Source organism: Pleurodeles waltl, chromosome 1_1 (assembly GCF_031143425.1).
Source record: "Pleurodeles waltl isolate 20211129_DDA chromosome 1_1, aPleWal1.hap1.20221129, whole genome shotgun sequence".
NCBI lineage: Eukaryota > Metazoa > Chordata > Amphibia > Caudata > Salamandridae > Pleurodeles > Pleurodeles waltl.
In genome coordinates, this window is record NC_090436.1 from 962,231,322 (window position 1) to 962,253,010 (window position 21,689).

General features: G+C 42.7%; 1 protein-coding gene across 10 annotated transcripts in view; it reads left to right on the forward strand.

Moving 5' to 3' along the window:
* PPP3CA (protein phosphatase 3 catalytic subunit alpha) overlaps window positions 1–21,689 on the forward strand; it is a 608,768-nt gene that overhangs the window by 574,449 nt on the left and 12,630 nt on the right. For all 10 annotated transcript variants that reach the window (XM_069230223.1, XM_069230221.1, XM_069230225.1 and 7 more), the window contains one exon: window positions 4,063–4,147. In XM_069230223.1, coding sequence (XP_069086324.1) covers window positions 4,063–4,147 — 85 coding nt within the window. The remainder of the gene's footprint in view (window positions 1–4,062; window positions 4,148–21,689) is intronic.

Sequence of the window (21,689 nt, forward strand, 5' to 3'; positions counted from 1 at the left end):
AAGGGGACTTTGTGTTTCTTTGGATTTGCTCTTCCTTCATCCCAAAGGGCTACATGAATTTCATCCGAACAAGGAGATCTTTTGTCTGACATTGTGTTTCATTCTGTGTGAAAAACGTGGATATGACGCTTGTACTGCACGGATGTGTGATCAAACGATGGATTTGCAGTTGTGAGACTGTCTTGTTGCTTTCGGAAGTAATGATTCCGGACAGATGGTTTGTAAGACCACATTACTAGATGCATAACATGAGAGAAGACACATTGATCAGACCCTGCATGAACTCCGACCTCCATTTGATATTATTGCATATTTTTGAGGACCAAGGAAGTATCAGTGACATGCTTTGGGCATGTGCCTGTTCAAAACCGATAGCTGTTAACTGTGGGCTAACCTGCCCTCCCAATGTCAATTCTTATCTCTAAGCTTCACTCAGCGCAGTGCAGTAGTTGGCTGTGAAGTTATTTAAAACTTTTTGCTTTGCCAAAGCTGCTGGGTTTTGCCCCCTTGCCTCCTCCCTTTACCCTTTTTGTAGTCAAAATTAGTTGTAATGGTCGCAAACTCATTACTTTCTTACTCCTTCACTACCCCAACCCCCAAATAGGTCAGTTTCACAAACGAGTGAGACACACCACTTGAGCTCTTTCGCATGTGTGTTGGATGTGTGCGGGATATATGCCGTCCCTCCCCTTTTCATATGTACTGAATGATTGCATTAGAACTATACTATGATTTAATTGATTATGCACGAACCTACTCCTTTTGGTACTCTAATCTTCTACGAGTGAGGAAGTCTTTTCTATAAAACTTCTATAGGAGTCAATCCTCCTTTTATGTGTGCTGTAACAAAACGACTACGACCACTGATGAAGTTTGTACTATGACCCGTAGAAGAAAGACTTGTAAAACATCTGTCATTTTTGTAAACATGGAAACGGAAGCATCCAAAGGCAATCGGATTCCTGCAGATGTTATTTGAAAAAAATGTCCCCGAGATATATTTTTGTTGTGCTTTGCATCTGTTCTCCTATTGCAAGCTTTGTTTACACTTGGAGCTGACAGTTGTGCCCTGATAGCAGTGTCTACCTTTCAGTCCATGGACATTTGTAATTTGTGTTTAGCATTCTCGATGCCTGTAACATCAGTTTTTGCCAAGTTACCCTCCAAACGTCCAAAAACAAGTTAGAAGAAGTGGTGGTGAGAACTTGCCTCAAATAATTTCCTGATGTTCAATTGATATCACATCATCCAGCGCAGAATACCTAGTTTTTTTTCCACGTCCCTGATGCAAGCTGTACAAAGATTACCATGCCTCCACTGAATGTAAGGTGGTCATTTATTTCCTGCATTGGCTGTATTAGATAATTTAATAAATCTCATCTTCTCATTGATCAAAAATGGGCGGCTCTTGTTCAGGAAGCAATGTCCCCAAAATGTAGTTGGATTTTTTCTGCCTTGTTTTTTTTGTATTAGATTCAAATGAACATAAATGTCTTTTGTCTGGAGCAGAGACAGTATGAAATTCCAAAAGTAAGTCCCTCTTTAGTGTAAGCCTGGACGCAGTCATTTGCACATTGTACTAATATCACTGTAGATGCAAGTTCATTTTGCCTTATAGTGCTCGGGTTTGTTTCCTTTAGTTTGAATCGTACTTGGCTCTATTATATTTCCTTAAGGACACAGCAATTTTCAGTGTGTTAAGGGTAGTCCAGTTAATGCCCACCTCCTGTCGAACTCTGCTTAAACCGGTTCCACTCAGAATGCCACATTTTGTCTTTAATATGCATATATTGGGAGAAATTACAGGACGTGTGTGCCATTGAGTGTTGTCCCTTTGGCCGTTTCTGAGCTCTAAAGCCTACTCTCTGCTAGTCAGAAATTTGAGGTAGCTTTTCTAATTTAATGATGCATATACTGCCAACTGCTCTCTATGTATCTCTTGCTGGCGCATCGAGGAGAGGAGGAAGTCCATTAGACATTGCCCTTCATTCTATTGAGTGCAAATGACTTTTCGAATGTGTAGCAGTGTTGATCCTTGGGGTAGTGTACAAAACTGGATTTTTAACTGTGGACATAGTGGCTCTTGTGGCGTCAGTCATGGTATAACAATCAAAAGAATCGGGAACATAGACTATTTTGCAGGGTGATGCAAAAACATATACAAAACCACTAGCACCAAGAAAGATTTCCTTCATTATCCAGTAATGTGAAGGGACTTCTTAACATTATGCAGAATTGTAATTCCCAAATTGTAAATCGGGTAGAAATTACTTTTGGTAGGTAGTATGAAGATTTAAAAGACAAACTGCCTCACTTGAATTGCTGCACACCTCTTAATTGTTTCTCCTTTGGAGAAAGTATTTAGACATAGCTATTAATGACTTCTTTTTTGACAGTGTTTGCATTTTGGAGAGAAGTGTGGGGAATGTGTTTCACACATTTCATAGTTGTAATTTTAATTTAACGGGAGCTTGATGCATTCTGTAGGTTTAACATCCTCTATTACTTAATTGAAAATTATAGAAAGTCCAGATAGATATATGTTTTCAATAGAAATAATTGGATTGTATTACATATGTTGCATCCTCGTTCATCACTATCATAGCAACTGAAGAGAATAGGACTACAAACATAGACGTGAACTTAAAATAGATTAACATCTGGAGAAAAAAATGTGCAACATTGTGACCTTCCAAATAGTTTTCAAAAAGAGTTCCTGTAATTTTAGCAAAACAAGCCCATAACTCTTATCCATTTTTTTTTTGTATTTGCAACTGTAACTAGTTTACTAAAATAGTGAACTCTGTTCCCAAGTTGGAAACATTGTTTCGTGCATTTCTTCAGAAAACGAATGTCGTCTTCGATCCTCAAAAGTTGTATTCATACCAGGTCGCCCAATGACTGTGTACAGTAGACTGTTCCCGTCCTTGTGTAGAAGTATGGCTTAAATGTTAGTATCTTGATGACCTTTCCTTGTATTGTTTCCATAGCACTCCAAATTTGGACTGTTGTGCTACAAGCCAAAGCAAACAACTAAGAGTAGACCACCAGAAACTGTAGTATAGATCATTTCAAACTTAGACAGATGCAGCGAAACGAGGAAACAGACTGCCAAGACTAAACTAGAAGGAAAAGAACAAACGGTTATGGAAATGATCTGAAGTTAATGCGTCTCATGAGTGTGGTAGATGAGCAGCTCTAACTGGTTTCACATTTGAATTTTGCATTCATTTTGTGCGGCTATAAATGTGTGAAATAACCCTCATTAGAATCTCTAGAAATAAAAGTTCTCCATAGGTTAGTGCATGGTAGCAACGCTTTTTTTCTGGAGCACGGTAGATACCACCTCCTGAAATATATCCTAAAATCATAATCACATCTAAATAAGGTTATTTTATTGAAACACTCTTACTATATATTTGTGTATTGGATGGTGTTGGACAAGTATCAGTAAGAACATGACACGCACAGACTTGTTCAAACAGCCCAACTTCCGTGAGCCTCAGCTGAGACGCTGAAACATTTTATCATTTAATTCAACCGCTCTTATTTCGGGTACACAAACAAGGGAGGGAGTTTTGGGAAAACTTTTAAATTCAGTGGTTCATAGTATTCTGTAACTCTTCTGCATCGGTATTAAGTCATTTTATGTATTCACCGAGGCATACATGAAATCCACTGAAACAGTGTAGAAAGTGGCTTTTATTTAAGAAAGCTCTTGGGAAATATCTTGATTAAGAACATAATACAACTTACTGGGAATGATACCAGGACAGCGCGCGTGTAACCTAGTTTAGAACTTGAAATACCTTTATGTAATGCAGTGTTTTTCCTGTGAAATGGCGAATGCCGCCCAGTGCATCTTTGCATTACTATAACCGCTGCTTTTATACCGTGCAGGAGTGCTTTTTTATTTAGCTATTGATAATAGCCTGAAAACTATTTCAAACAAATCCCTGCAAAAATGTAGACTGTAGTAATTGTACCTAATTTGTTGTGTTAAGATTATGCACAAGAGAACCTTCTTGGTAAGGCTCACCCTGGGTAATTTCTTGTTAATAGGAGCAACAGCGGCCGCACGGAAGGAGGTCATAAGGAACAAGATTCGAGCAATAGGAAAAATGGCAAGAGTATTCTCTGTACTCAGGTAAGAAGGGCGCATAAACGCTCTTTTGAATTGTGGGTCATGGGCGTATTTGTTTATTTTTGTGCTGGGCCGTGACTTCATGCAGCAAATAGACTACAAGTTACCAGCCATGATGTTTTGTTGGGCGCTAGATATAAGGAATAACGACTGTTATGTTATAGACACTTGATATAGCACTAAATGTCTCACCCCCTACAGAGTATCCCGGTGCTAAAACTGTATAAAGCTAAACACAACAGAGTCCCAGAGAGAATATTGAAAAGTTAGGTTTTAATAAGGTTTTAAAAGTTCGAAACAAGAATGGTAACAGCAAATGTGAACAGCTATCTTATTCCACTAGAATGGAGCAAGAAACGAAAAGGAGTTACCTTCATTTCGAGTAGTTTGAATGCAATGAGGGACAGCCAGTGCAGTATCCAGTGATCTCAAGGCCCTGGCCAAGTTGGAAAACTGATTCGGGAACAAAGATACAATGGACTAGCCAAATATACGAGAACCTTATGAGTAAGACTAGCTTAAAAATTAATGTTTTCTAACTGGGAGCCAGTGCATTGATTTCATTGCTTGACCAATCTGGGAGCCTGCCGGAAGATAGTAGATAAGGCGAGCTGTGTATTCTAGAACCTCTGTAGTTGAGTCACCAGGGATTGATACATATTTACCATCAGGGCATTACCGGCCTTTACTTATTAGTGCCTGGGTCAGTCTTCCTTCAGTCAAGAGGCAGCCACAAAACACCTTCCTGAGAAGGCGAAGAATTCTAAAACAAGTGCCAAAAGTTGCCTTTACCCGGCCTACCCTCCATGAAAAGCTTATCATGCATTACAAAGCCATGGTTTCCCACAACCTTTTTTGGGCCCGGCAGCTTGCCCGATTCCTGGAGCCACCAATTGTCTAACCAAGTCTGGGAAGCATTCCCAAAAAGCATAACTTTCGTTTTCCCACTGTATAGCTTGAGGAAGCTCTGTGTCATCCATGTAGCCACAGCACTCAGACACATGCAAATTTGGCTTTTGTAATCTCCATGTCCTGACCGAGCGACAACACCATTATGGTGTTATCCACATAGGATAGAATCGAATTCCAAGAGACCTCATGACCTTACCCAGAGAGGCAACATAAATGTTGAAAAATATGGGGCTCCGGGAGGATCAGTGAGACACTTTGCTGGTGTTGTTGACCATCCCGGATTTGTTGGACAAAATAGAGACTACTTGGTAACAACTGTATAAAAAGTTTCTCAGTCAGTCCGGAGGCCAGGTGTGTGCACCCCAATGTCACAGAGTTGATCAAGTAGTACTGTATGCAAATCTGTATCAAATGCAGCAGAGAGGTTGAGAAGTTGAAGTGCCACTGCATTACCTTTATGTACAGTCGACCTAATAGGGACTGTGACTACTACTACGGTTGTTTCTGTGCTGTATACTGCCCTGAAATTTGACTGAGAGGAATACAGTATATGGTCACCCTTGAGATATTTACAAAGTTGTTTATTAGTTGCTGTCTTCAAAATTTTAACAGTAATACCGAAATTAGCCCACAGTAGAACAAAATGGCCTAGTCTACCACTTGTTTCTTGCGAATCGGTGGGACCTAGGAAAGTTTACAATGACAGTTTGTTACCTTGCAGTCTGTGCCTTTTCAACCATCCGACATGACCATCAGGCCCCCATTCTGTTCAGGCTAGGCCATCTCATGGAGAAACAAGTTGTGATGAATCCTTCAGGAACATTAACTTAGTGAAAATGTATTGTTGATGTTTTGTCAAATTGCAGCTTTATTACTGCCACCGCTTCCACTGTATGTCATGCAGTGTTTATTAAAGATGGTGAGTTAGCTGACAGCCGTCAGTCTGCTACAGAAGAAAGGAAAGTGTTTGTTTCCATGGTTCGACTTTAAATACAGTGTCCACAATAGCCCACAAACTTGTTTTTATTTTATATGAACATTTGTTTTGTTTTTAGGTCTTGGCTGTAGACCGCAAGACATGCTGTATTTGTTTTTGGGCTTACAGCCCGTCTATAGGCTTCTCGTTTGCTGGCACCATTGTCACTCCATTTTTCCTTCTCCCCATTTAACAAGGACGTGCTTACATCATGCTTGGTCTGGTCTTTAGCCCTCCCCGCGAACACCAGCTAAGTGCTATAATGCTACGCAGGAGCCATTTTTTAACTAATGTTTCTGGACTACTTTTTAAAATGGTGACGGGTCTGCCACACATTAGGAGCACTGCAGATCACGCTGCAGGTTCTTTCTGTTTAATTTTTTTTTTTTATGTTTTATATAGTGCAAACTCAACCCAAAGGTGTTGCAGTTCTTTACACAAGCACCAATTACATTGCACAATGAGACATTCATATTTTTGGTAGACATGGGGAGATTAAGTGATTTGCCCACAATCACAGGATGTTGAGCTGCTGTCGATGCAGAGACTCATTTAAATTGTAAACAGATAACTACCATCTTGACAATGGTAGTAGTATTTTCTATGGAAATGGAAATGATTGTGAATTCTCCAAAGCAGCGCAGTGAGCAGTTTTTCGGAAGCGCTGTCTGCCCTGTGACACCTAAAGCCCGCAGATTGGGAGGTGTGAGGAGATAGGCTTTCACTTTCCTGTTTGAATTTGAACGCACAAAGTAGCTGCTGAGCTCAGCAGTAGGATCCTGCCAGCAACTTCATGTGCAGTGCTCAGAAAACTGTGATCTTTCTTGCATGGGATTTCCCTATGTGGCATGTAAACAGATGTATTAAAAGGAAACTTTTTTTTCTCTCAAAGATAAACTGTATTGTTTCCAGCAGCTGCACAAAACACGTGAATTAACAACAAATCCTGTACTCTGCTTCCTACCTGCTAGGGAAACAAACCAGCATGAAACTGCAGGGCTGCAGAAAAACTGCAGGACAGCACAAAGGATATCTGAAATTAGTGCAATTTTTTTGGGGATTTTTTCTGGTTTTCGCACATGGGGATGCGCTGTGACCCCTGAAGGGTTTCTGAGGAGCCTGCCCCTGGGTTGCCTTTCCACAAGTGAGCTGTGGGGCTGGTGGTACACGGGGTGCCGGTGGGCTCACTGCAGTAGGTGAGCACCTGATCCCTTCTGCTGGTTGTGAAGCAGCTGTCCAAGCTCTGCTACCAGGCTGGCATCATCTTTGAAGAGCTAGAGGCGGAAGCGAGCATGTTGTGCATGCAGAGGGCCCGCCTTGAGCGCCGCTTCGGAGCCCTGCTGCACAGCACCCACCCCCATGACCGCAGGATGCTGGCTGTCCATAAGTGAGGCGTCTTTATTCATGGTTCAAAGCCCACACACTCTCTTGGTGGGACAGTACCTCCAAACATAGAGACACGTGTTGAGACTCAGAAGAACTACTTCCAGACAGGGCTTAAAATCGCACTTAATACTTGTTGGACCTGGCCTTTTTAGCAGGTTATCCCCAGACTATTTGCCTTCTTCCTTCCTGTTTTTTCTGATCTGTTTTTGTTGGATGTAGGACTCTGGGCACTTTGCCACTGCTAACCAGTGCTGAAGTGCATATGCTGTCTGTCTAAATTGTATTGGTAATTGGTTTATCCATGATTGGCATATTTTGATTTAGTAGAAAGTCCCTAGTATAATGCACCATATGTGCTCAAGGCTTGTAAATCAAATGCTACTAGTGAGCCTACAGCACTGATTGTGCCACCCACATGGGTGACCCTGTGAAAATGTCTCAGACCTGCCACTGCAGTGTCTGTGTGGGCATTTTTGTAACTGCAATTTCCTTTTACTACATGAATGTCACCCCTAAGGTATGCCCAAGGCAGACCAAAGGCTGCCATATGGGCACGGTGCAAAGAAAGAAATAGGTATAAGTACCTTGACCTGTGACACTATATAGTTAGAATACTTCTGGTATGAGGACACTGTGCCAGGATGAGAGCTGGATGTTGTAGGAGGGACTACCACTCTGCCTGTTGCTTTGTTGTGCTGGCCTGCTGCTTCTATCCTAGGAGTGAAAGGGCTGGATTTTGCTTTCTACATCCTATTTACAAAGATTTTCCAAGGACTTGGACTGAGCTTCCCTCCTGCTAAGAAGTCTTAGAGACATCAAAGACTTAATCTGCCAGCACCTGGACTCTCTTCCTGAGAGTCCTGACTTGCAAGTTGTTCCAGAGCCAGTGCCTGGGCCCTCGGGAGTGAGTTCTTGTGCAACCAATAAGAAACCAAGCACATCAACTCCAGAGTGACTTTGGAGCCGGCACCGCTGTCCAACTCTGCACCGGAGCCGTGGTCCCCGCTAAGTGCAACGACCGCAACTGATGCTGCAGGCCTGATGCTGCCTCAGCACCTCTGAATTCCCACCCCAGCATGAGTCCAGAGCACCATATCACTGACGTCCGTGGCACCCCACTCCGATTTCTGCAGCACATGTGGCCCCATGTTGTGGTTGCGACACTGTAAAGTCGACTACTTGTGTCTTGACAAGCTGGATTCGTCGACCCCTGCCGTTATGTAAGGAACCAACACCTCGCCACCAACACAGCATCACCTCCCCTGCAACCGTAAGGAACCAACGCCTCACCTCCCCTGCTTAGCAGGAAGGAACCGATGCCTCATCTCCTCAGTGGCAGTAAGGAACTGACGCCACACCGGCTTCAGTGACTCCTCACCTTCTCAACTTGTGACCTGAGTGAAGGGATCTAATACCCTGGTGAAGTCCCGGAGAACCTAAGCGGCTGAGAACAGAGCTGAAACATGTTGGTGTGAATGAGTGCAAAGGGACCTAGGACATTGATATCTGCCGTTTACCCCATGTTTGGTTTTAACCCTGTCAGGGGGACCTGTTGAATAAAGAATCCAGAGGGTACCCTCCTAGACACTTAAGTATTGAGGATTTACATAGCAGAACCCTAAGCAATGAAAGTGGTATCTGCTTTGATACAAGCTTTGGTGGACAAAAAACGGTCTGGCCAGGATGTTGGTCTGCACCTGGATGTAGTAGCATGCCCAATGATGAAGCAGGCCACTAACTAGTGGGTGAGGGCAATTGTTTCAAACCCAGAGGGTTTCAAGGTTGTGAATTATAGATTGGTAGATTTAACCCTGTTCCTCCGTTTTTAGTGTGTGAGTTGGTCATGTTTTACTCAGATAAATATTGGCTATTTTTCTAAACTGGTGTGAAGTACTTTGCTGGTGCTTTTGCTGTATTACTGTGTGTGTGCGTGTATGCACACAAATACTTTGCACATTGCCTCTGAGATAAGTCTGACTGCTTGTGCCAAGCTGCCAAGGGGGGTGAGCAGGTGTTACCTTAGGTGTGTTGTTTCCCTTACCCAGACAAGAGTGGTCTGGGCCCTATTTCTAGCAATACTTATTTGAAATTTTGCATAGTGCCGACCAAATCAACAAGATGTAAAAGCACTTTCTACACAGTAAGATATCTTGTGGCAGCTGTATTGTCTTGTATACATTTGTATTTAAATGTACAACATACCCCTGTGGGAGGGGTTGAAGCACGTATTCGGACAAGGAGCAGGTTACACCGTGATGGAGTACATGGCTGACAGAGTGATTTATTTGTTTTGATGTTTTGTGCAAAATGTGTGTGTGTCATGCGGGACCGACCAGAGAGGTGCTCTTGTCTTGGGATGCTGCGCCTATTAATGTGATAGTCAGGGATAGGACCACTGGAGTTGTGTGATGCTGTGGCGTTTTCCACATGATTAAAGATTTGCTACATAATCCATCACCTGCAGCATAATTTACAGATGTTAATAAAAAATCATTTCTAGTTGGTGCGGATCAAAAGTTATTAAAGGTACTGCCACATGTGTAGTCGTACAGAGGCAGGCCCTTTGCAAACGTTAACTGGTTACCGCTCAGTTGCTGAATCCTGCATTTAATTGTTAAACTGATAATGAGGTAAAACGTTAGTCCTAATAGTATTAACAAGCATTGGCAAAGCCAATTGGTCTCAACAATCCGAGAGTGATAGTCGTTGGCAATGTAAACGTATTTGTGTACGGCTATTTATTGATTTACACAGGTGCATTAACATTGCCAACGTCTATAGCTCTCGGATTGCCGAGACATATTGGCTTTTCCAATGCTGGTTATTAAAAAAAATGTTGGCAACCTGAAGAATTTTAAACTAGTTCCTTGATGTACAAGATGCACTTGCAGAACATGTCAACTTGTTGCATTTTCGCCCGGATTTAGTACATTTTTAATTCACCTATTTTGATTTGCTACTTAGTCCACCAGCTGTGCCAACCAAGGTTATCGACGGGTTGCACTTAAGGGTCCGTATCATGATGGGCTTTTATAGTGCAGTGCAGAGCTAAGCACTTGTTTGTGCCTTTACCCAATATTTCTCAGACTTAGAACTTTATTTTCAGACATCACCGCTCAAAAACAGCCCAACAAGATACCGTCAGAGTTACAAAGCCGCAGTTGCACTTAAACAAAACATTTCTGCATTTTTGTTTTGGTTAAACTCTGCTAGAGGTCGGATTTAAAAATAAGTGGACATACTAATGGATCAAGGGTAAGGAACTTTCGAGAAAGCATGGTTGATTGAAGGCCCTGCCTCTCCCTGTTTTCCTATTAATGGTTCTTGAGTGCCCTTTGTCGTCGTCGTCGTTTGGTGTAAAGGACTGGTTTACTACAGCCGAGACTCCAAGATCATTTTTCAGTTTTAGAAAAAAATATATTATTTAAAGAACGGAAGCTTCGCAATGGTATGAAAAATCTTTTTGGTGTGTTATGAAGGTGTAGTTTTATTCATGCAGGCTCGCACAGCATACTGTGAAACCTTTTATTACTACCTAAATGCAAGGTTTGGCTTGAAAGGCTTTAAAGCAGTTGTCATAACTCCAAACAATCGCAAGAAAGCTGACCGCCTGTGGGGGGAAAACATGTTTGTGCGCCCCAGAACCAGCGGTTCGTGCTTAGTGGAGAGTGCAAATGAGAATACCCTGAAACATGCAGCGTCACTGCAGCCAGGAGAAAGAATGAGTCAGAGGGATTCTGGCCTCTTGGCAGCCGATAACCCACACTGCGACACGGCGCAGGTTTCCTCCTCATGAACTGTGCCCTGGACGCAGTGAGCCGGCGTGTCGGCCATTTTCATATTTAGACTTCTGAAAATGACTGCCAGGTGAAGTTGTTAAAACTGCGTGGCCAGGTGATCTATTGTCAATGTTCGTTTCTTAACTTGATTACAATTATCACGTATCGCTGTTTTATCTATTTTATTTTAGAAATCAGGTGCATATTGTAATGCCCTGGAAAATTCACAGCCTCAGCATTGTGCGCGATAGAACAACAAAATAGGACTAGTATTTTTTGTCCAGACCACAGTCCTCACAGATTTCTCCATTACCCCATGATTTGAGAGGCAAAGTTTCGATTCTTAGGATACAGTGGCGAGAATCATGGTTTCTTTATCTTTTCCGTGAAAACAGCAGAACATTAAACAACACCATGTTGGTAAGGAACTGCGTGCTCCGTATTCTCCATGGAAAGTATCTGCACCATATATTACCAAATATATCAATCAATTCCTCAAACATCCTACAACCTCCTCTATTTTTCCTCTTTCTTTGTGAACGCATGGCATCATGCAAAAACGAACACAACATTCTGTCAACCTTTCTTATGCATGTTTGTATGTTTTGATTCAATCGCCAGATAAACAATACAGTTAGTCATCCTCAACATCCAAAAAGGCATTCTTAAACTAATCAACCTCGCTACTTTCAAGGAAGGGGCTTAAAACACAGGCACATCACACAATTTGAAGAAAAAAAATACCAATCGGTAGAAATGTCACTAGGCTCTTTGATATATAGGAGTGGATAATGTCTTCTAGTACATCCCTCTTTGGTTTTTAACTGCCTTGGGCATTAAGATCCACAGGAGGTTTCCTAGAGGCATATTTAATTTCTCCTGATCCCAAAACACTTGCCCACCAGTAAGAGCTCTCTCCAGAATGGGGTTGAGCCTGCCAAGTAATGACTAGCAAGCTGGGCAAGGACTCACCGAAGCATGCCACACATGGGTGAAAGTCCTTTAAAAAAAAAAAAACAGGTGTATGACCATTGTACCTTGATTGATCCCCTAATTTGGGTAGGTTACAGTGAATAGGTGGAGTGTGTGACATCCCTCTCTGTTCTTACAGGTCATGATCTCCCACCTGACTCCTTTCGTGTAAGACCTCTACTCTTTTTGCTGCAACTATGGGTATAAATGCAAAAAGAACAAGTGATGGACTGGAAGCTGAACAATGTCAAACATTCACCCCCTCGTACAGAGATCTGGGCTTAAATCCATTGTTTTTTTTTTTTTGCTACCCATGCTATTCCAATTTGGACCCAGCTATATGCACATCAGCTTTGACTCTGCTCACGAGGGGAACAGTCCTGCCCAAACAGCTTGGCCTGGCCTGCCTGGACTGGACTGAAAACGAGCATCCTGGGACTGATTTCTGGGTATCACCCCTAATCAGCTGTGCTAGCTTGACTCCAGTGGCATGGGGCACACAGGACCCCACGTCTGGGCATACCCGTCTGTAATGCTATCTTTATTTAACCACAGGCTCCATCTTGACCACTGACTCCATTTTGTGCTTAGCTTAACTTCAGATGCCGTCACACAAAGCTTGTTTTCTACACTGAACGTGTTTTCACTTCTTCTCACCTGCACCATGTTGTACCGTGCAGGAACATAACATGTGAGATGTGGACGTAGACATAAGAGAGTCTTAGACTGGGAATGGTTTCAATGTTTTCACTATGGAAAAGTACTGCCCACCTGCCTCTGGAATGCGCATAGCGGCAGGGCCTGTTCCTTTGCGTGTTTTCAATGCAGACCGAGTACAGCCAGTGCTTGAATTTCATAACTTAGGGGGAGCAGAATTTTCCTCTTGGGTTTCTTCATGGTATATAAGGTGGGGAAGCTTGGTGCTGGGGAAAAAGGAACTCACTGTGGGGTGGATGCACTACCCAAAACAAAATCCCATCGGGAAAGGATTCTCCTTTCTCGGCTGTCCAGGGTTCCTCAGCTTGATGTTGGCAAGGATGATGTTAGATTCGATCCCCATGGTGATGCATTTTTATTCTTAATTATCTAACTTCGCTGTGCGCACACACACACACACACACACATACACACACATTTATAGATATATGTTCGATGGCATGTGTAGCTGCAGATACACATGCTGTGCATATCCCGCCATCTAGTGTTGGACTCGGAGTGTTACAAGTTGTTTTTCTTCGAAGAAGTCTTTTCGAGTCACGAGATCGAGGGACTCCTCCCCTTTCGGCTCCATTGCGCATGGGCGTCGACTCCATCTTAGATTGTTTTCTTTCTGCCATCGTGTTCGGACTTGTTCCTCTTCGCTCCGTGTTTCGGTTTGGAAAGTTAGTTAAATCTCTGAAAATTCGACGGTATTGTTGGCGTTCGGTATCGGGTTAGTTAACGCAGATCGACACCGAATCAAGAAGAGCTCCGGTAGCCCTTCGGGTCTTCTATTCCCCGGCGGGGCCTGGTCGGCCCGGCCGCGTGCGTCTTCAAGGCTAATGGAACGGACCCCATTCCGCTTCTGCCCCGAATGCCACAACAAGTATCCTTACACAGATCAACATCTGGTCTGTAATTTGTGTTTGTCCCCCGAACACAAAGAGGATACCTGCGAGGCCTGTCGGGCGTGTCGGTCGAAGAAAACGCTACGGGACCGGAGAGCACGATGGCTTCAAATGGCGTCAGCGCTGTCAGGACACCACGACGTCGAGGAAGAGGAGAATTTCTCCATCGCTGACTCGGACGAGCCCAAAACAGAGCAGGCGCCGAAAACCATGAGTAAACCAGCCCCGGCCAAAACTCACGCAAAAATCCTGAAGGCCCAGGAGACGCCTCCGCCGGCAGGCCATGGCTTAACCTGTAAAATCGGTACCCATCCATCGGCACCGAAAAAGGGCACACACGTGTCGAAGTCATCCGACTCCGGTCGAGATACCGGCACAGAGCATACTCGACACCGAGAACATGGCTCAGACCAGACTCGACATCGAGAGACCGGCTCCGAGATAAATCGGCACACCGAAACCTATATAAAGTGGCTTAGGAGTCGAAAAAGACTGTAGAAAAAGTTTCGGTACCGAAACACCCACCTTCGGAGCTGAAAACAAGCTCCTACTCCGAAGAACAAGGCCTTTCAGAACAACTACAAGGCCACAAATTTGGACAAGAGCTAGAAGCAGGGGAGCCGGATTATACACAAAGAAGGCTCCATATTCAAAAGGAAACAGGGAAAATAAGAACTCTCCCTCCTGTAAGGATGAAAAGGAAACTTGCTTTCCAAGACAAAGAAAAACAACCACATGCAAAAGTGGCAAAAGCAGTAACTCCACCCCACTCTTCGCCACACCACTCACCGCAACTGTCACCAATTGCAACACCCCCTATGATGCAATCACCAACGCACACAGGGATCAGCCAGGATGACCCAGATGCATGAGATCTATATGATGCGCCAGTATCAGATAATAGTCCAGACTGCTACCCAGCGAGACCATCACCACCTGAAGACAGTACTGCCTACATGCAAGTGGTGTCCAGAGCAGCGGCTTTACACAATGTGGCACTTCACGCAGAACCCATTGAGGATGACTTTTTATTTAATACTTTGTCGTCGACACACAGTCAGTACCAAAGTCTCCCGATGCTACCAGGGATGTTGAAACACGCAAAACAAGTATTTCAAGAACCTGTCAAAGGCAGAGCCATCACACCTAGGGTGGAGAAAAAGTACAAGCCTCCCCCTACAGACCCTGTATACATCACACAACAACTGACACCTGACTCAGTAGTAGTAGGCGCAGCACGTAAAAGGGCTAATTCACACACCTCAGGAGATGCACCACCACCCGACAAAGAAAGTCGAAAGTTTGATGCAGCGGGGAAAAGAGTTGCAGCACAAGCGGCCAATCAATGGTGCATTGCCAATTCCCAGGCTTTATTGTCAAGATATGACAGGGCTCATTGGGATGAAATGCAGCACTTTATAGAACATCTGCCCAAAGAGTTCCAAAAGCGTGCACAACAAGTGGTGGAAGAGGGCCAAAGTATCTCAAACAACCAGATACGATCGGCAATGGATGCAGTGGACAAAGCCGCAAGAACTGTGAATACCGCAGTCACCATTCGGAGACACGCACCTCCGGATTTAAGCCCGAAATCCAACAGGCTGTGCTTAATATGCCTTTCAATGGACAGCAGTTGTTTTGGCCGGAGGTGGACACAGCTATAGAGAAGCTGAAAAAAGAGACAGATACGGCCAAGGCCATGGGCGCGCTCTACTCCCCACAGAGCAGAAGCACATTTAGGAAGACACAATTTAGAGGGGGGTTTCGGGCCCAAAGCACAGAACCCTCAACCTCACAATCCAGACCCACATACCAGGGCCAGTATCAGAGATGAGGCTTTTGGGGACAATACAGAGGTGGACAGTTCCCTAAAACTAGAGGAAAGTTCCAAAGCCCAAAGACCCCTCAAAATAAACAGCGACTTCAGTGTCACAAATCCCCAACACATAACACCAGTGGGGGGGGGGGGGGGGGAGACTCACAGATTTGTACCAAAACTGGGAAGAAATAACAACAGACTTGTGGGTCCTAGCCATTATCCAACATGGTTATTGCATAGAATTCCTACAATTACCACCAAATGTGCCTCCAAGAACACACAACTTGTCCAAACAGCACTTGGATCTATTACAACTAGAAGTCCAAGCGTTGTTGCAAAAAGACGCAATAGAACTTGTACCCAATCATCAAAAAGGAACAGGTGTTTATTCCCTGTATTTTCTAACACCCAAATAGGACAAAACTCTGAGACCCATTTTAGATCTCAGAACACTAAGGGTGTAATTACAACTTTGGAGGAGGTGTTAATCCGTCCCAAAAGTGACGGTAAAGTGACGGATATACCACCAGCCGTATTACGAGTCCATTATATCCTATGGAACTCGTAATACGGCTGATGGTATATCCGTCACATTTGGGACGGATTAACACCTCCTCCAAAGTTGTAATAACCCCCTAAATCTTTACATCAAATCAGATCACTTTCACATGGTGACACTTCAAGACGTAATCCCCTTGCTCAAACAACAAGACTCTCAACATTAGATCTCAAGGATGCGTACTTCCATATACCCATACATCCTTCACACAGGAAATACTTAGTTTGTAATCCAAGGAGTACATTACCAATTCAAAGTGTTACTATTCGGGATAACAACAGCACCAAGGGTATTTACAAAATGCCTTGCAGTAGTAGCAGCCCATATCAGAAGACAGCACATACACGTATTCCCGTATCTAGACGATTGGTTAATCAAAACCAACACGCAGGAACACACAAAATACGTCATAGAAACCCTTCACAAACTAGGGTTCTCACTAAACTACCAAAAATCACACTTACAGCTGTGTCAAATACAACAATACTTAGGAGCAACAATCAACACAAAAAAAGGGATTGCCACTCCAAGTCCACAAAGGGTACAAGCATTCCAAAACGTAATAAAATGCATGCACCCAAACCAAAGGTTTCAGGTAAAATTAGTGATGAAACTACTAGGCATGATGTCCTCATGCATAGCCATTGTCCCAAACGCAAAATTACACATGCAGCCCTTATAACAGTGCCTAGCAACACAATGGTCACAAGCACAGGGTCAACTTCAAGAACTAGTGTTGATAGACCGCCAAACATACACCTCGCTTCAATGGTGGAATCCTATAAATTTAAACCAAGGGCGGCCTTTCCAAGACCCAGTGCCTCAATACGTGATCACAACAGATGCTTCCATGGTAGGGTGGGGAGCACACCTCAACCAACACATCATCCAGGGACAATGGGACACTCAGCAGAAACAACTTCATATAAATCAGTTAGAACTACTAGCAGTGTTTCTAGCGTTGAAAGCATTTCAACCACTAATAGCCCACAAACACATTCTTGTCAAAACAGACAACATGACAACAATGTATTACCTAAACAAACAGGGAGGGACACACTCAACACAGTTGTCTCTTAGCACAAAAGATTTGGCATTGGGCGATTCACAATCACATTCGCCTAATAGCGCAATACATACCAGGAATTCAAAACCAGTTAGCCGACAATCTCAGTCGGGATCACCAACAGGTCCACGAATGGGAAATTCATCCCCAGATACTACAAACCTACTTCCAAACCTGGGGAACACCGCAAATAGACCTATTCGCAACAAAAGAAAACGCAAAATGCCAAAACTTCGCATCCAGGTACCCACAGCCTCACTCCAAGGGCAATGCGTTATGGATGAGTTGGTCAGGGATATTTGCTTACGCTTTTCCCCCTCTCCCACTCCTTCCGTATGTCGTAAACAAATTGAGTCAAAACTAATTCAAACTAATACTAATAGCACCAACTTGGGCACGACAACCTTGGTACACAACACTACTACACCTGTCAGTAGTGCCTCATATCAAACTACCAAACCGACCAGATCTGTTAACTCAACACAAACAACAGATCAGACACCCGAATCCAGCATTGCTCAATCTAGCAATCTGGCTCCTGAAGTCTTAGAATTCAGACATCTAGACCTTACACAAGAATGTATGGAGGTCATCAAACAGGCTAGAAAACCTACTACAAGACATTGCTACGCAAATAAATGGAAAAGATTTGTTTATTACTGTCATAATAATCAAATTCAACCATTACACGCATCCGCGAAAAACATTGTAAGCTACTTACTACACTTACAAAAGTCTGTTAGCTTTTTCATCCATTAAAATACATCTCACAGCAATTTCTGCCTATCTGCAAATTACACATTCAACTTCACTATTCAGAATCCCAGTCATAAAAGCATTTATGGAGGGGCCAAAGAGGATCATTCCACCAAGAACACCACCAGTTCCTTTGTGGAACCTCAATATTGTATTAACACGACTCATGGGCCCACCATTTGAACCCAGGCACTCTTGTGAGATACAATACTTAACCTGGAAAGTAGCCTTCCTAATAGCTATCACATCGCTCAGAAGAGTAAGTGAAATACAAGCCTTTACCATACAAGAACCCTTTATACAAATACACAAAAATAAAGTGGTTCTACTCACAAATCCCAAATTTTTGCCAAAAGTCATATCACCGTTCCACTTAAACCAAACAGCGGAACTCCCAGTGTTCTTTCCAGAACCAGACTCTGTAGCTGAAAGAGCATTACATACATTAGACATAAAAAGAGCACTAATGTATTACATTGATAGAACCAAACAAATTCGCAAAACAAAACAATTGTTTGTAGCTTTCCAAAAACCTCATGCAGGGAATCCAGTATCCAAACAAGGCATTGCCAGATGGATAGTTAAGTGTATTCAAACCTGTTATATAAAAGCAAAGAGAGATCTGCCTATTACACCAAAGGCACAATCCACTAGAAAGAAATGCGCCACCATGGCCTTTCTAGGAAATATACCAATGACAGAAATCTGTAAGGCAGCCACATGGTCTACGCCTCATACATTCACTAAACATTACTGCGTGGATGTGTTAACAACACAACAAGCCACAGTAGGACAAGCAGTATTAAGAACATTATTTCAAACAACTTCAACTCCTACAGGCTAAACCACCGCTTTTGGGGAGATAACTGCTTACTAGTCTATGCACAGCATGTTTATCTGCAGCTACACATGCCATCGAACGGAAAATGTCACTTACCCAGTGTATATCTGTTCGTGGCATGAGATGCTGCAGATTCACATGCGCCCTCCCACCTCCCAGGGAGCCTGTAGCCATTATAAGTTGATAAAAATTAAAACTTGTACATTTGTAAATTTGTAAATATATCACTTTTAGTCACATGATGTACATACATACTTACTCCATTGCACGGGCACTATTACTATATTCACAACTCCTACCTCACCCTCTGCGGGGAAAACAATCTAAGATGGAGTCGACGCCCATGCGCAATGGAGCCGAAAGGGGAGGAGTCCCTCGATCTCGTGACTCGAAAAGACTTCTTCGAAGAAAAACAACTTGTAACACTCCGAGCCCAACACTAGATGGCGGGATATGCACAGCATGTGAATCTGCAGCGTCTCATGCCACGAACAGATGTACACTGGGTAAGTGACGTTTTCCATTCGCTGCATACATATTCATTGTTGATGCATTGTACTTTGTGTCCCTGACATTACCTGCTGTGAGTATTTTAGCATTTACACGTTTTACTGCATTCAAGTTAAATGCTCATGTTCATATTTTCATGTACTTTTTCATATCTGGGAAGTGCCTTAATAAATTAATTGATCAAACTAGGAGTGTTGCATTCCTTGGCATAGTTTTCATCTTAGTTTGAAGCAAAGCAAAACACATCCCACTTGGGGACTATGGGTAAAGGCAAAAGCTTGCCAACTGATGAAAGGGAGAGTAGCATACTGTGGCAAGGAACCTCTCTCCTCTACTTTGAATAACTGTGCAATGACCATCTTAGTGATGTGTCTGCCCCAAACAAAAATAATGCTGATAATCCAGTCCCTTAGACAGATATTTTCAAAAGAAAACCTAGGATTCCAAGAGAGAATCACAATTGTAAGAGACTAGTTCTGGTACCAGTCATCCAGGATAGTTGGTTTTCAGTGTGCAGTATTTAATTATCACAAACTATACCCACATGGAGAATCTCAGGCATGATAATTCTGCTATTGATAATTGTGGTGCACTTCGATTATTTAAACTAGTCACTTTTGTTCTTGAAATGTCGCTCACATGTTAACATAAACAAATAATACTACCACCCAACAGATGGGTCACAAAGTAAATTTAAAGTTACTATATAGTACGAAACTCCCGATCATAAAACCAGTTGAATGCAAACATCAAGATCTCCAGCACGCCCATTAAGCTGCCAATCCTAAAATGACCGCCACCCTCCACCAATACATGTTATCATGTGCGGTTCAGCCAGCAAAACGCAAGAGCAAATGGTTCAGCTGCATAAGCCCTTGACAGACTCAGAGTATCTTTATGAATATCTACAGAGGATGTTAACCACACACCTGGAGAAATGGATGGGAGGAGGGACTGCCACAGCACCTGTAAATTAGCTGTCTTCCACTGACATCACCAACAGAGAATCTGCAGGCACAGTCAGTTTGTTTTGATCTGGTGTTTGATTCGGGTACATAGAACTATCCATCCAAATGGTGGGCTCCATGACCATCACTAGGCCTCTTGAACCTATATATGCACAGTCACATATTTATATTTGATTGAAGTCTTTCTCTGCTACATCACCCTTCGTACTAGCGGGCTAGATATGAATGAAAGATGTAGACTAAATCTTTGTTCTTGCTGCAGATTCTTAGCTCAGATGACTATTTACTCCACAGTCATTATTTGACATAAATTGCTCATTTCCTTGACTTTTCTCTTGGACTGTTTTTCTTTAGATGCTTTTTAGTTATACCAGATACCTTTTTCAAAGATGTTCAGTGATTTGCATATTGAATCTCTGGCAGACCATTATCTTCATTGCACCATTGCTTTTAATCATTGTTTTATTTAGAACTTTTACTCGATTACTGAGGATAAACTGGCTCTTGAACTATGAGAATTTGTCTACTCATGTTTTGCTTTTGCCTGAATGCTGGGGTTAAATTCCTTACTGTAAGACTTCAGAAAGCCTAGAGTGGCTGATTGATATATTGACAGTAAGAGTTTATTTTGTAGACTTGTTACTGCTAAAGCTTTGTAGTAAGGTGTTGCAAAGTGGCTGGGTAGCGTAAGTATGACAATGGGTCATATTTTTTTTAATTTTATTTTTTGCCATGACTGATTCTTTGAGTTGTTCACTTGCATTAACCATACAAACGTCTTCCAACACTGAACTTGCTGGTGCTTGATTTCATTTCAAATAAAAAGATGAACATTGTAGTCAGCCAAACCTGTCTTTGTGGTTGTTTATAATGAGCCTTCTTCCACTACTTCTAAAAAATAAAATAAAAAAAAAGTTGCAGAAAGTGTGTATGTGGAAACAATTGATTGCAAAAGTCCACGAGTACCATTGAGAGAATCCACTGACAGATATGTTGTCTACCAATGGAGTCTCCAAATGGGTTATTTTTTATCCAGATTTAAAGCAAGTTGAAGTAGTTTCTTTGGAACTAGATTGACCCATCCACCCCCTGTAGTGCTGCTACTCTCCTGCGGTAATCCACATAAAACAAAAGAAGCAACTTCCCTATAAAATTAGCCTTTCGTGTTCCAATGAATTGAGGCTAAAATATGTCTAAATCACGAGCAGGATGGAAATAGAATTTAAACATGAGAATGTTTATAGCAAAAGCTTTCCTACTAATACTGTCCCCTTTTGGACTCCATCAACTCAAGACTACTGGCTATAATCAACCAGTGGCACGCCCTCCTTTGGAGGGCATTGCCACTGGAGAAGATGGCAAATATCTTTGCAGATGATTTCAAAAACTTTGAA